Genomic DNA, 16,831 nt, shown 5'->3' with positions numbered 1-16,831 from the left:
AGGCAGCTCAGGTAAGGCAGCTCAGGAAAGCCAGCTCAGGAAAGCCAGCTCAGGTAAGCCAGCTCAGGTAAGCCAGCTCAGGTAAGCCAGCTCAGGTAAGCCAGCTCAGGTAAGGCAGCTCAGGTAAGCCAGCTCAGGTAAGCCAGCTCAGGTAAGCCAGCTCAGGTTAGCCAGCTCAGGAAAGCCAGCTCAGGTAAGGCAGCTCAGGAAAGCCAGCTCAGGAAAGGCAACGACTGATTTTAAAAATTCCACAAGATTCCTTAATCTAATGAGTTTTTATTTGTTTTGTATTTATTTTGATTTCAATAGGGCAGACTTGTGTCTTTAAGTAGAGAATAGACTTTACTGGTCTTCTAAATAAAAAAAAAAGACTTAATCTGTCCAGACATTTTATGTCCAGTACATGAGTATTTACAGAGGAAAACCTTTCCTAATCGACTTAACCATTGAATTATTTACACATAAAAGAAAACTGAACTAAAGACATACCTCTGTGTCTTTACTTGGCAAAGATACAGTTTAAAATTTTACAAGACTTGTCACCAGATGCCTCCCTGAAAGACACACCTTCTTTGAAGTTATTTGGCTGAATCAACAAAAAAAAAAAAAAAAACAACAAATATACAAACTCTGCAAATATAGTTTGTCTTAATAAGACACAATTAAATTCTTCCCGGTTTCTATTTTCGCTTTAATAAATACAGTGTTCAAACTAATTGTGAGTGAAATGTTCTCATTAACTGTTCATCATCATCAAAAAAATATATAAATAATAAATTAATCCATAAACATGAGATTTATTTAGCCACCACACCCAGATGTCCCTGACCATGACTTCACATTGTTGTTGAGGTTTTTGTGCAGCTGCTCCACTGCTTTCAGTCACTGTGTTTCTCGAGCACAGAAGTAAACAGCAGAATCTTCTGCTGTCAGGCTGCTGATCTCGAGGAACTGGGTGCTGCTGGGGACATTTTCAGTCATAGTGAATCGATTTTGAAAGGAGCTGGCATATCTGGGATTGTTGTTACCGGTGCTCATATACCCAATCCACTCCAGAGCTCTCCCTGCTCTCTGTCTAATCCAGCTGATATCATTTTCTGTCATGCTGTAACCAGAGATGACACAAGACATCTTTACTGTCTCTCCAGGTCTCTTCACCACAGAGGCTGACTGATCCAGTTTGATCTCACTCCAGACTCCTGTAAGAACACATCTTGGGTTCATTATTTGCCTAAATTAAAAATCATTAGATAAATATCAAAATAATGAACTGAAAATCTCACTGTGAATAAAGACTACAAAAAGAAAACTCCAAATGGCTGTTTTCTCCATCCTATGACAAAAAACTTATTGTTGTATGATGGTAATAAAAAAAGGTGAAAATATTTTGTTTTTCTTCATTCAGCCATAAACTGAATGAGAACTTGCTGATGGTTTGCTTTTAAGAGAAGACGAGTTTGCATAAACCCTCCCCTCTAATATTACAGGTTAAAAAAATAATTAAACTCCAGATTCCTGTGGGAGAAGAAACTGAACAAAAGCAGAGTTGAACATTTCTAATTTGTTGAAATCAAACACATATTTGATTATAGTCGTTTCAGCCTGGTGGTCTGCTGCTTATATATTTACTCTGTGAAAAACTGTGATCTGGAAGCAGGTTCTCACCTAAAAAGGTTTTAACCCATTTTTTTTTTTCTAATGTTTACCTGATTTTAATGTAAAACTACTTTAATAAATAAAGGAAAACCATCTTGTTAAGGCTTGTATTCTTCAGCGTGTGTTTGTTTGTGTGTGTGTGTGTGTGTGTGTGTGTGTGTGTGTGTGTGTGTGTGTGTTTGTGTGTGTGTGTGTGTGTGTGCAAGTTAGTGAGACCAACTTATGAACATTTAGCATCTAGATGCCACATTCAAATCAGGTTTTAGAGAAAAATATGGGGTGGAGTAGTAGTTATTGCTGTTGCTAGGTATAAATATTGTGTAATTCAATGTGTTAAAAATGTGTAAAATTAAGAAAAAAACCTCTGAAGAAAACACTTTATAAGTCACTAAAACAGTTATATAAGTTGCAAATAAATGGCATTTTTACAGGTCCTTCTCAAAATATTAGCATATTGTGATAAAGTTAATTATTTTCCATAATGTAATGATGAAAATGTAACATTCATATATTTTAGATTCATTGCACACTAACTGAAATATTTCAGGTCTTTTATTGTCTTAATACGGATGATTTTGGCATACAGCTCATGAAAACCCAAAATTCCTATCTCACAAAATTAGCATATCATTAAAAGGGTCTCTAAACGAGCTATGAACCTAATCATCTGAATCAACGAGTTAACTCTAAACACCCGCAAAAGATTCTTGAGGCCTTTAAAACTCCCAGCCTGGTTCATCACTCAAAACCCCAATCATGGGTAAGACTGCCGACCTGACTGCTGTCCAGAGGTCCACTATTGACACCCTCAAGCAAGAGGGTAAGACACAGAAAGAAATTTCTGAACGAATAGGCTGTTCCCAGAGTGCTGTATCAAGGCACCTCAGTGGGAAGTCTGTGGGAAGGAAAAAGTGTGGCAGAAAACGCTGCACAACGAGAAGAGGTGACCGGACCCTGAGGAAGATTGTGGAGAAGGGCCGATTCCAGACCTTGGGGGACCTGCGGAAGCAGTGGACTGAGTCTGGAGTAGAAACATCCAAAGCCACCGTGCACAGGCGTGTGCAGGAAATGGGCTACAGGTGCCGGATTCCCCAGGTCAAGCCACTTTTGAACCAGAAACAGCGGCAGAAGCGCCAGACCTGGGCTACAGAGAAGCAGCACTGGACTGTTGCTCAGTGGTCCAAAGTACTTTTTCGGATGAAAGCAAATTCTTCATGTCATTCGGAAATCAAGGTGCCAGAGTCTGGAGGAAAACTGGGGAGAAGGAAATGCCAAAATGCCAGAAGTCCAGTGTCAAGTACCCATAGTCAGTGATGGTCTGGGGTGCCGTGTCAGCTGCTGGTGTTGGTCCACTGTGTTTTATCAAGGGCAGGGTCAATGCAGCTAGCTATCAGGAGATTGTGGAGCACTTCATGCTTCCATCTGCTGAAAAGCTTTATGGAGATGAAGATATCATTTTTCAGCACGACCTGGAACCTGCTCACAGTACCAAAACCACTGGTAAATGGTTTACTGACCATGGTATCACTGTGCTCAATTGGCCTGCCAGCTCTCCTGACCTGAACCCCATAGAGAATCTGTGGGATATTGTGAAGAGAACGTTGAGAGACTCAAGACCCAACACTCTGGATGAGCTAAAGGCCGCTATCGAAGCATCCTGGGCCTCCATAAGACCTCAGCAGTGCCACAGGCTGATTGCCTCCATGCCACGCCGCATTGAAGCAGTCATTTCTGCAAAAGGATTCCCGACCAAGTATTGAGTGCATAACTGTACATGATTATTTGAAGGTTGACGTTTTTTGTATTAAAAACACTTTTCTTTTATTGGTCGGATGAAATATGCTAATTTTGTGAGATAGGAATTTTGGGTTTTCATGAGCTGTATGCCAAAATCATCCATATTAAGACAATAAAAGACCTGAAATATTTCAGTTAGTGTGCAATGAATCTAAAATATATGAATGTTACATTTTCATCATGACATTATGGAAAATAATGAACTTTATCACAATATGCTAATATTTTGAGAAGGACTTGTAAATTACAGTGAGCAGCCAGGAGAACTGTTTATTTCTTGGTAACCCTGGCCTCAGGGCTACCCCTCCGGTGGCCTCCTCAGACGTGTTCAAGAAGAGTTTTTGTTCAGGTTTGCCACTGATCTTTGACACAGTTGGAATCTGGCACAGTAACACACAGTAGCATCTTTAGTCTGCATATTCTGTCCACTCAGAGTCACTGTGTTACTAAAACTGTGTAAGTTACCTTTGGACTTGTTTATTGATGAATCTTCTACAGTCACAACTCATTCTCTCCAGCTGCCCAATTAAAACGGTCAGATGTTTCTTCAGGCAGTACAGTTATAGAGCTAACATCTAGAATAAAACACATTAAGTAAACAAAGAACTGCTGATTGATAATGCATAAACATATATCTGCATATGTAAAACCTTTATTTACTTTGAAAAATGCAAGTGTCTGCATTATGTTCTGCCAGCCCCTATTAATATCAATGCAGAGCTACAGATTGTGCTTAATATTTCTAGTGTAAACATTAGGAGACAGCATAACACAAAAAGCAACCAATTTCTGCTTCTTTGAGCAGCAAGGGCTATTTAAATTTATTAGCATGCACAATGTGTTTATATCCATAAATACAGAGAGAAACAATTAATAATAAGTTGTATTTGATTGGGAAAGAAATGTGTGCTGAATAACAGCTAAATAACAGTAAAACCATCAAAAATACAATTATTAAGTTAATGTTGAGCATCAGAAAATAGAAACTCTTAAACATTATGCTTGTGAGTGTGAAAATATACCCTTATTTATATATTTATTGCAAATGCTAATTAAAAAGAAGCAAAAAGTGTCTGAGTTGGTCCTTCCAGAATAATTTATAGACATGTCTCCATGTAAATTATCTCCCACGCAAAGTGATATTATGGCCATTGAAATGTATGCTTTCACAAGGGACATAAAATTACTGATGTATTGGTAACTTTATAAGGATTAAATGACAACACATTATAACACTCTCAGTGGGGAAACTGATCACAAGAAAATGTGTAGGAAAAAAACTTTGGGTTTTAATACACAAACATGAACATAATACCAACATAAATACGAACAAAGGTAAATTATTAATATTATTTTTATTACTTTCCCTAAGTAGCAGCTGCTCTTCATCATAACACAGTTGTTCATTAGGCTTTTGTGCAGCTGCTGAACCAACTTCAGTCACTGTGGGTCTCTAGCACAATAATAAACAGCAGAATCTTCAGTCTTCAGGCTGTTCATCTGCAGAAACAGCTGCTCTCTGCCATCGTCTCTGGAGACAATAAACCTGCCCTGGACTGACTGAGAGTAGTACTGACGGCCCTGAGCTTCAGTAGCAATCCACTCCAGTCCTTTTCCAGGAGACTGTCTGATCCAGCCCATCCAATAGCTGCTGAATGAAAGCCCAGAAGTTGTACAGGTCAGTTTGTGGGATTCTCCTGGTTTTTTCACCGCTGATTCAGACTGTGTCAGAGTCTGACTATCAACACCTGCAAACATAATAAAAATGACTTTCTTTAAGAGTGAGAAACATGGCTATGATAGCATAAAGGAACAATAATCAGTCATTATCTCCACCTGCCCAGCAGATAGCTAGAAGTAGCAGCCCTGTCCCGTAACCCTTCATTCTTCAGTCTGTTCAGTCAGGATCTAATCTGCCATAAGTATAAGTAGAGGACATCTGGGTTTGCATAAACTCCTCCTCACTGTGAAAGAAACAAGAAGAATTGACTTTCATCTCCAATTTGGTGAAACTTAATGACCAAAGTATTTATAAGATTGATGTTTTTTTTTTTAAGTTATCATTTTACCGCAAAAATTGTTATGTTGATTACAATTAAAGGCAAGACATAAGTATCAAAAGAATGTCATGGTTAAAGCTTAATTTTCAATACTGGACACATATAAAAGCATATTCATTACTTTTTATTATTTTGATACACATTTATTCACTAATCTGTGTTGTTCTGTGCTTTTTATGAACTCAGTTAATTGAAGGTTTTATAATTTAAATCACTGAGGCTCTTGTGCACAGAAGTAAACAGCAGAGTCCTCTATGGTGAGACTTGTGATCTGCAGGAACTGAGTGCTGATGGAAACATCTTGAGGGAAGCTGAAGATGCCCTGAAAGGAGCTGACATGGGTAGTAACAGCTGTATACTCTGGATTGGGTGAATAATCACACTATCCACCCAATCCACTCAAGACCTTTCTTTCCCAGGTTTCTGTCTTATCCAGTTCAAGTAATAATCTGTCCTCTTGTAACCTGATGTAACACATAAAATCCTCACACTTTCTCCTGGTCTTTTTACCTCAGAGGGAGGCTGCTGCAGGTTGATATCACTCCACCTATAAGAAACAGAAACATAACCTTTCACCCTGATGGTCCTACTAACAGTAAAATTATATATTTAGACTACAAAAACCAACAAAAATAAACTAAGAGCAATTATTGTGACTTTAGTATTTATAACAATCACTGTTGTTAAGAGGATTGTATTTATTTATTTGGGTAATTTGTTTTGCTACTTATAGAGTATTACACATGTTTAAGCTAATATATGCCTTTTGATTCTCATTTGGTGGTGTAATGAAAGAAACACATCAGTTTAACTGAACTCACACAAACTATAAGACGACTGTCATCTTTTTCTACAGACAGACGGAAATATTCTCTAAACTCCAACCAACTGTCAGGGCATGATATAAGTATCAAGTAAAGAATTTTGAAACAGAAGATGTTAATTTAGGATTTAGGATTTGAAGATGACAGATGTACAATCAGAGAAATATCTCTCCATATAGCATCTGTGGTATCTATTTTTGTTTTCTAACAAACTTTAAATGCAGTCAAAAAATAGGTCTGTTTTTGTCAAATTGAGTATCTCTAAAATCTGAATCTAAAAGAGTAGGTTAAATAAAATCGTCGAATGGTTCTAATTAGATTTACACAGAGATAACTTTCTATGATTTTTTTACATTTCTATCTATAATTGACCTTTGGAGCTTCGTTGTTTTTCACACCAATAATGGACAGCTTTCTTCTGAGTATGAGACAAAATATTTCTTTATGATTAGAATGAAATTTAAAAATGTTCCATACTGAACATTCAAAGACCGTTGTCTGAGAATTTGACTTAAGGTCATTTTTTTTTTAAACAAATAAAACATTTTGACCAAACAACATTTCACAAAACGATGAGGAATGATTTATTGCCCATTTCTTTCAACAGCTTTTCACCACCAGGCTTGTATTAGAATTGCCCATTCATTACCGCTGAAATATTCACGACACATGAAAAAACTCATGAAGTACTGTTCTCTCAACTGCTTTGAGGTTGTTTATAGTCTAAGAGCGCCTCCTCTGGTTAATAAGTCATAGGACAAGTATTCAGGCTGTGGGTTTTGTACAGCTCCACTGCTTGATTTTGTCATTATGGTTTCTCACACAGTAATATATAGCAGAGTCTTTTGGCTTCATATTTATTACATTCAGAGTCACAGTTTTACTGGAAAAAACAAAGGTGACAGTAAACTTCAGTGAATCGTACGTCCTATATCCCGATCCAGACCATCCAGTAGCTGCTGGCAGAATAAGGGACCTGACATTTGATGGTCAGAAACACGTTATGTCAGCTGGTTACGCTTTATACCTGTATAATAGTGCATTCAAATAAACAAACTGATATGGGATCCTACTGCGATGTAACAGCCTGACTGCGACTCACACCATGCAGTAGCAGAGCTACAGACCGCATGTTGGTGTTGAAGGTGATCTTATAAGAGTTTCACTTCTTCTACTTTAACTGCCTGATACAAACATTAATGGCTGACACCCTGGGCCTGCATAAGGGCATGAGACAGGAGAATGGTCTATGCAAGTGTAAAGAATAAAACATTTATTTTCAGAAATAATAAAATTTGCATTTAAAATGTACCTTATGTTTATGTTTAGAGAACACGATTGTTCCAAAGGTTAAAAAGATTCTAGGTTTAGCAGCTTTCACTGTTTTCAAAAAGGCTAAACCTGACCTTAGGTTAAAATTATTGTACAAGATACTAAACATGAACACATATAAAATGTATATAACAGCTATAAGAAAATAAGACAATAAACATTTGCAGTAATTTGATTTAACACAAAGATCCTCACAGAGGTTTAAATTCCTTATCTGTTAGAAATAGATAATACTGAGAACATTTACATCCTTGTAAAAACAATTGATAAAGCAAATCTCAAATCTCTGCTTGCCTTATGTATTTCTACAAATAACTATCCTTTAAGAAACACTGTGTTGTGTTAAACAGATGTTAGGTTTGGGTAGATAAGACTGTGATTTTATACAGATGTGGGATTCAGTCTTGTTTCCTCCTGTGTTTTTATTAATTTAATGAGAGATCTCCATCCCCCAAACACCTCCCAAAACACAGACATGTCATCAAAATCTAAAACTTTATATTGATTAATTATTTATTTAAAGCCACAGTGGGCTGGAAAATTAATATTTTATGTAAAAACAGGGCTTGAAACTAATGATTAGTTCATTTCTGTTGATCATGATCCATTAGAACACTGAGTACTGTGCTGTTGTTTGTCCAAGAAAGTTTCTGAGTTGCAGATTAGTTACCTTCCAACCAGCCTTCTGGGATACATTGTTTATTCTCACTGATATAAACTTTTGGAGAAAATCCGCATGGAGATGAAAAGGCATTGACAAGGACATATCTCCTTTAAGAAGCTTGGAAAAATATATTGCTGCAGAACAATGAAATAGATTTTATTTACATGGAAACTGAAGCCTACAGATGTGAAAAGATTATGCAGGTTGTATGAAAAGAAGAAACAAGCAGAGCTGAGGTTAACCAGAATGTTTTAATGTGAAACTGAGCTGCTGCTTGGTTTCTGTCCGATTTTCAGCTGTGTTTTCAACTTCCTGTTTAAATGTGGTTTCAACTGATGAAACTGCAGTGCTAAAAACTGAGAGGTTTCTCTGATTCACCAAGGTTATTAGTAAAACATATAATTAGTGCTTAAGATAAACTGAGTGGGGATGTGCAGGTTGATCAACTGAACAATGTTGTTAAACTATTTTTAATGAAGAGGTTTGAAAGATTAAGGAAAGAAAACATCAGAAGTCACAAAAGACATGAACAAACAAACAGAAACATGCTGTAAAATAACCATGCAAGATATTAAACAATTCAAATTAACTAAATATGAGCAAAATATAAGAAAGTTACCTATAATACATGATTGTTGTTTATTTGCATTACAGAACAATGAAGCAAACACATACAAATTAATGTCTTCTTTTTTCCTAAATGTATTTCAAATATTGTTTGCACATGGACCCACATTTCCCAATTGTGTGACAAACACTTTCATTCTGTGATTACATCCTGAAATAAATATCATTATTTTCTGCTGATGTTCTCATTTATTTGAATTTTATTCAACTTCTCTGATTCAAAATATGCAATATGTCTGAAACACATGTTTATTCAGGTGCATTTTCAGTTCCTTCAACATAATACATTGTGAATCATATGGATGAGAAAAAAAGTCTAGAGAAAAAATACAAAAACAAGAAGGTTTAAAGAAAGTAATAGATTATTTCTTTTTTCAAGAGGTTCGCTCATTTTGTTGTTTTTATTTTTATTTCTTTTTATTGCAGATGTGATTTATGTAATAGATTTACTTTAAAACATACAAATATATATATATTTCATATTTGAAAAATTATTTAAAAACTGTAAAGGTAACACCTTTACATTTTTTAACACATTTGATTTTCTTTTTTTTATATTCCACTTTTCTCTGCATTAGTTGTGTTTTGTGTTTACCATTAGTCTAACAGATTATATAAAATGTTTCAGATTTTACAATGTCCTGCCCTTACTGTTTGTCTTGACAAGACCTGCACTTTATTGTTAAGATGAATGGAATAAATATTTTCTTGGGAGATAATTTGCTCTACAGATTATACAACAGGTGTTATATTGGTCTGTACAGAGGCCTTGAAGGCTCAAGTTTAGAAGATCAGGCCTCTGATGGTGAGGATGGTGCTGAAGGCCAGAGCTTTGGTGAACACCACTCGGACTCCGTTCATCAGCAGCAGGTAGAAGTTCAGCTTGGCTTTTTCTGGACGGCAGAGAAACAGAGTTCAGACTGAACTGATCGCTAACAGCTGACTGCAGGTATCAGTGGGGGAACCAAACTGAGACAGGAAGTGTTCAGACTTACCTGGATAAATGTTCCCACATGCATCATCTGTTAGGAGACAGAAAACACATCAGTCACACAAACATCATGGAAACTCTGAAAGTTCCTGCTGATCTGTCTGTGGAAACATGTCTGATGAAAACCATCAGTCTGGTTCCCTCTTTAAATATTCAGCTTTATTGCTGTATTTATTGTTAAAATTAAATGATTTAGTCACAGAAACACTTTTCACCAGCTGACAGTTTCAAGCTCTCTAAACAGTTTGATCTGAACTTTGACAGACCTCTGTGAGTTTGGTACCTGCTTCATCACTGAACATCCCGTTCATCCCACAGGAGTGGATGGTTTTGTTTCTCAATGCTGCATTGTATTTGTTATTCTTTGAGGAAACAGCATCATCAGTGGTCACACTGACCGGACCACCTGTCACCTTTGGAACCACGTCATCCACCTTCGGATGGAAATCTGTGACCAGACAGACATCTGAATTCAGCTGATCCGCTTTGTTCAGGGTGTTGCCGGGTTTCTGGGGATTCAGGACGTAGAGGGTTGGAGTCACATCTGGACCTTCTGTACAGAGACAAAGTAAACTAGAAATGAATTATCTAAGGAAGGATAATTTAAGAAGTTTATCACTAAAAGATTGTGTTTAGTTACTCCAAAAACATGGAGGACAAAACTAATGTTCCATCAGCAATCTAGACATTATAGATCATCAAAGTTCATGTATATGTAAAAGTATACAGAGAAATACAAGTTATATTATGCCGCAAATCAAACTTTCTGGTAAAACAAGAAGGGGTTTAACCGAAAAATAACAGCTTTTGCCTTGATTGTTTTGGTTCCTTCTATTTTAATCGAAGTTGTGTTTTTAAAGACGCACAGAACTACGTTTAAAATATCGAAACTTTTCTAGCGATGTTTTTTGTTATCAGCAGCATATCTGTACATTTTTTAAGAACTCCTCTATTGTATATATATACTTCAAATAGCCCAGAAAAAGTGTTCCTTTAAGTTTTTCCAAATGTGATCAAAAATTAAATAAAGAATATTTCTCGGGATATAAATTTAATCGGGTTATTAATGTAGATCGTGAAAGAAACAGTTTACTTAGTTTTTTGATTGAGAAACTTTAGTGCTCGTTTTGTTTTTAGAGAAATGTTGACTCTGATTGTGTGTGTGTGTGTGTGTGTGTGTGTGTGTGTGTATGGCTATCTATCCCGTGTGTCTGTGATGGAGTGGCGACCTGTCCAGGGTGTACCCCGCCTCTCGCCCAATGACCGCTGGAGAGACGCAGCAGCCAGGCTACACTGATAGGATATAGTGGATAGATGGAAATTTACTCTGATAATTTCAGAAACAAATGTAAATATTATGTAGATGAAGACATAGAATAAATCCAAATGTTCATATAGTATTTGTCATGACTTTTCTATTTTAATTTTTAATTTTTTTTCTTAATCGCTCAAGTCTGTCTTTTCGGAAATCGGTATTACGCCTGAATCAGTTTTATAAATTTTACAAGAAAATGCAAATTGAAGATCATATTTCTTGGACTTTTAAAATGTTTCCACAACAACATCAGTATAATATTAATAAAACATGTATCTGTCTCCAAGACTTTGTTTCAATATTTGACAATTCAAGTTAAAGGTCTAGTTGTTGCTTTAAAAAAATCACGAGTAGAATTCAGATTAATTTCTTTAAATAGTCGTAGATTTAAATCGTGGATTTAAAATGAGACATTGCCAACCGTTCAAATTGCAAGTCGGTGGAATTGCAGTCCGTCTTGGAGAGCCTGAACATCTTAATGCAGGATTTCCATCAGTGAAAGCTGATATCAAAACGCAGAGTTTATTTCCACTGGATCTAAGAATGCGGCCAAACCCTTCGGGTGGATTCTGGACTACTCGGTGTTTCTCATCCTAGTTTCGAGCATTTGTCTTGATGTTCTAGTTCAGGGGAATTTGGGAAAGAGTTTGTACTGCAACGAGTCTATTTTAGCGTATTTATGATTTATTTTTGCTCCACTGAAGACAATCGTATTAAAGTTAACTCCTGTGACATAATTCAGGTGGAAATTCGGACCCAGACAGCCGACGTTTAGTTCAGGCCCACTAACTGAGCCGCGTTGAACCTGAGAACATTTATAATTATACATAATTTATCTAACAAATAAAGTTGTGCTGGTTTTTCTATATTCCTTATAACAAAATAATGTATTTTTGACCTCACCAATAAAGCCAACGGGAAGTATTAACTGTTTCATAACAATATAAAAATGTTAAATACAATTATGCCTCATATGCACTCTGGACAATAATATTGTTACTAGGATTCAGATTTCAGTTTTTCCATTGTCATTAAGAAAACTGCATGGCATTAATCATTTTTGCTCTATAACTATTAATGCATAAAGCATTGAAATAAAACAAAAACTGATGTAAATAACTTTGATTATTCTTACCAGGCTCAACGGTAACTTTGGTTCCAGCTCCCCAGTAGTCAAGAACGTAATCATCACAGTGCTACAGCTTCACTGACTCCTTCAACAAAAACATGAAGCAGCACAAAAAGAGAAAAACTAAAACTCCAAAAATTTGAAAAACCACAAATTAAAATCTTATAAGTCTGATGTTCCTTGGATATATATACAGTTTGGAATAAAAAGGTGGTGTACTGATTATTAATTAGGTCTTAAAGTTATAACGGACTTGGATGGTATTTGCCCTCAGTTAATTTAGATGATTTTAAAACAGCTTATAAACGTCAACCAGCTAATTAAATTTGTGGCAAACAGTTCCTATTTCATTTTCCAATGATACATACTGTATTTTAGCTTTTCTTTTCGATAATAAAAATGAATTACTCTCTGGGCTTTGTCATGGAGTTTTTGTACTGGGATATATCTGTGTGTCTTCCACGTATCCGTATACTTCATATCACTTTGACAAATCCCAATACAAAAACCTTCACCACCACCTGAGGGGAAGATAAAAGAAAACTAACAAATAAAACAAAGACAGACAATGATTTTGCACGCAGTTTGTATTTGGCTTATTACGATAGGTTATTTGTTCTTAAAATATAAACTTTATTAATACATTTCTAAAGGATTGTGCATGTTAATGTTTTATTCATGCCTCAGAACAAGAAAAGAAAAATACACAAAAAAATAAAATATATTTGTTTGATTGTTTAATTTCTTCAATGCTGACAACCTAGTTTTTTGTAATATATAATAATAATTATAATAATAGGGCTGCACGGTGGCACAGTTGGTAGCACTGTTGCCTTGCAGCAAGAAGGTCCTGGGTTTGATTCCCAGCCTGGGGTCTTTCTGCATGGAGTTTGCATGTTCTCCCTGTGCATGCGTGGGTTCTCACCGGGTACTCCGGCTTCCTCCCACAGTCCAAAGACATGCCTGTTAGGTTAATTGGTCACTCTAAATTGACCGTAGGTGTATGAATGAGTGTGTGCATGGTTGTTTGTGTGTTGCCCTGCGATGGACTGGCAACCTGTCCAGGGTGTACCCTGCCTCTCGCCCATAGACTGCTGGAGATAGGCACCAGCTCCCCCGTGACCCACTATGGAATAAGTGGTAGAAAATGACTGACTGACTAATTATAATAATTTATAATAATAATAGGGGCAACAATTGACAGTGGTAGAGGTTTGTCCTGTAACCTGTGGGTTGCTGGTTCAAACCCCTGCTCTGTCTGTCTGAGTCATTGTGTCCTTGGGCAAGACACTTCACCCTCTGTGCCTGCTGATGGTGGTCAGAGAGCTTGGTGACCCTGTGTATGGCAGCCTCACTTCTGTCAGTCTGCCTAGGGCAGCTGTGGCTACAATGTAGTCCACCACTGTCAGTGTGTAAATGTGTGTATGAATGGGTAGATGACTGATTGTAGTGCTGGGGTCTCTGGGGACTTGATAAAGCGCTATACAAGTTCAGTCCATTTACCATAATAAATAGTATAATCATTATAACAGCATTCATTCAAAGCAGCAGTGGAAGTACACTGAGTTAGGGTGAGATAATTTGTTTACAAGGCATTGGTTGTGTGAGTTGGAGATACAATATAAAGGGACTAAGATAATCCTGTCAAATGATTTAAAAAAATGAAACAAAATATTTGGGAATATTGAATTTGTGAAGTTTCTGGATGGAACTCTTTTAGTTTCAATTGAAAATGAGGAACAAGCTAATTAAAGTTATATGAAATAAGGTGATAGTCCAGTTCAGGCTAATGGCGGCAATAAAGAATTTGTTGGGTTGGACATATGGTGCTGAGAAGACAAATTATGACAACCCATGTAACAGACTAAAGTTAGTCGACCATAAATTTATGTTCAGGAAAAGTGACCTGGTGCAGGGATTTTATTGACAGTTTCTGATTTCATAACAATATACAATGAAATAAAATGCCATTTCTCTTCTTCAATGGATTTTGCTGAAGTACTATTGTCCTTCAGATGTAGGAGCCCAAACACATCTTTTAATGGTCAAAGCGCAGGATGAGTCCTTAAATAAATGTGACTCCTTGGTCTTCTTGTACTGATTGTGTTCTGTCTCCTCTCCAACCTCTATCATTACTGCATTGGATATTAAATCAAACAGCTTCAGGATATCTCACAGCAGATCCAATCGACTCTTGTCTGAAGGAAGTCAACTGTACATCCAGCTGGATTCAGAGGTGTTGCCATAGATCTGTCAAACCAAAAACACAGCACTCCTGATTGTTGTAGGACATAATGAGCAGATATTTGCAGCTGCCTATCATCTAACCTGTTATCCAAAGGGGGCAAACACTAGCAGGACCAAATCAGTGGTGGTGTTGTTGCCCAAAGATCAAGTCTAAACAGCTCTACCGCCACCCTCTTTCTCCAACCCCCCATACTCTGTCGTCATGTGACCAGACTGTCCCCTCAACAGTCAACCATTCAGCCCCTCCACAGCAACTCATCCTCTATTCTTCAGACACCATCATTATCTCCATGAAAGACAATATAAAAAACAGCATTTCATCATACTGCATGGAACCAAATATAAACAGATATGTATTCAACCATGCTCAAAACATAATTCACTATGAGCAGGAGCTCAACCATCGCAAACAATTTAGAGAGACCAATGAACCTAATAGTCATGTTTTTGGACTGTGGAAGGAAGCCGGAGTACCTGGAAAGAACCTACACATGCATGGGGAGAACAAGAAACTTCCATGCAGAAAGACCCTCGGACGGAGTCGAGCTCAGGACCTTTTTGCTGTAAGGCAGCAGTGCTACCAACTGTACCACCATGCAGCTCTAGATTAAAGTGTATTCGGATTAAAAAACAAAAAATAATCATATTGTACCGTTTATATGGACATAAGTAACCAGAATTAAACAGCCAATCGAACTAAAATGTGTCATGTAAACGTGCCGATCTGAATAGTCCTTTAGCATCTAGCCAGAGCGACTAGCCACTCTAGGCAGACATACGTCACGTTGACGCGGGGTGCACATGTGCACTCAGGTCAGTATGTCTCATTCAGAATAATGTTATCCTCTCAAACGTTTACATGCATGTCGATCAGATTGTCAGTCGGCATAAACCACCCCTTTCAATTGGATTATAATTTGATTCCGAATCCGATCAGAATATTTCGACTGACATGTTTACATGACACATTTTTAGTCCAGTCAGCCGTTTATTCCATCTACTTGTGTCCATGTAAACGTAGCTAAACCGTGCATCTGAGCTGATTAAATGAATAGCTTAATTTAACATGATTAATAGCACAAGAAGTTGTGAGATGAATTATAGGAAATGTAATAAGGGAAAACGTGCCGTAAGACTGGGGTATCAGTAATTGTAGCATTGTTTTGACATGGAAAAAGCACAGAGCTTGATATAGGCAGGGACCCTTGATAAAACTGCAAGAGATAAAAATGGATGAAACAATATTCAATCAGTTTAATATTTTTATGGCAAATATTCTTTTCTATCAAAAGCTAAACTGTCAAACAGAAAAAGCAACTCCACAAAATTAGTCCATTAGCTGTTTCAAAACTTATTGTGAATGACTGGATTAATTACACACAGACTGAAGTTTTCAAGCCTTTATTTATGTTATATTTTGATGTGTCTAGTAGTGAAGATAGGACTGTAAATTCTCCCATATCACCTCAGTCTTATGCTTCTTACACTGGTTTCCAGTTGAGTTTAGAATTTGTTTTTAAAATTCTTGTCCTTACCTAGAGGGCTCTAAATGGCCAGGCTGCTAAGTATTTGTATCAGCTTTCCACTAAACACTCTGCTCCATGTAGCCTTTGGTCACGAGGCAAAAATCTCCAAAAAATAGCCTGAAAACCAAGGGAGACAGGGCTTTTTAGACTTCAGCTCCGAAACTGGGGAACAGTTTGCCACCGCAGCTTCGCTTTGCTGACTGTAGAGATTTTTAAAAACCAATTGAAAACTGTTCTGTTCTGCCAGGTTCTTACTGTATGTCATGATTTTATTGTGTATGTAGATCTTAATGTGATTTGAAGAAGATGGTGGAATGGGCCCAACTCTAAGTGCCACTCTCTACATAAAACATAGGTTCACATAGAGACAAAACACTTGAAATGAAAAAAGCATTTTAGGACATACTGTAACTCTTTGAAAAGATTGGAAACATAGATTGCTGCAGAACAATGCATGGTATTTGATTTGCAGACCAATGTAACCAGGAAAATCTGCAACAACTGAAGTTTACACGTATGAAAACATTCTGCAGGTTGAGTAAAAAAAAAGAATCAAGCAGAGCTGAGGTTAACCAGTGTTTCTAATGTGAAACTGAGCTGCTGCTTGGCTTCTGTCCGATTTTCAGCTTCATCTTCAGCTTCCTGTTAAAATGTGGTTTAAAC

General features: G+C 36.9%; 1 long non-coding RNA gene and 2 gene segments (V, D, J or C); all 3 read right to left on the bottom strand.

Annotated features, from left to right (window-relative positions):
• Positions 1-882: 882 nt before the first annotated feature.
• LOC124864931 lies at positions 883-1,406 on the bottom strand. The segment is given in 2 exon segments: positions 883-1,199; positions 1,284-1,406. Coding segments are annotated over 2 exon segments (366 nt in total).
• Positions 1,407-4,893: 3,487 nt separating this feature from the next.
• LOC124864929 lies at positions 4,894-5,338 on the bottom strand. The segment is given in 2 exon segments: positions 4,894-5,201; positions 5,290-5,338. Coding segments are annotated over 2 exon segments (357 nt in total).
• Positions 5,339-8,565: 3,227 nt separating this feature from the next.
• On the bottom strand, positions 8,566-12,492 carry LOC124864430. The gene is made up of 4 exons (XR_007037307.1): positions 12,402-12,492; positions 10,235-10,504; positions 9,956-9,982; positions 8,566-9,853 (listed from the first exon to the last, which is right to left on the bottom strand). It is a non-coding gene; the product is annotated as an uncharacterized LOC124864430 (long non-coding RNA).
• Positions 12,493-16,831: the final 4,339 nt, after the last annotated feature.

The sequence above is a fragment of the Girardinichthys multiradiatus genome, chromosome Y (assembly GCF_021462225.1).
Source record: "Girardinichthys multiradiatus isolate DD_20200921_A chromosome Y, DD_fGirMul_XY1, whole genome shotgun sequence".
In the NCBI taxonomy this organism is placed as follows: domain Eukaryota; kingdom Metazoa; phylum Chordata; class Actinopteri; order Cyprinodontiformes; family Goodeidae; genus Girardinichthys; species Girardinichthys multiradiatus.
Note: the sequence above shows the minus strand (reverse complement) of the source record. Positions and strands in the feature narration are given on the sequence as shown.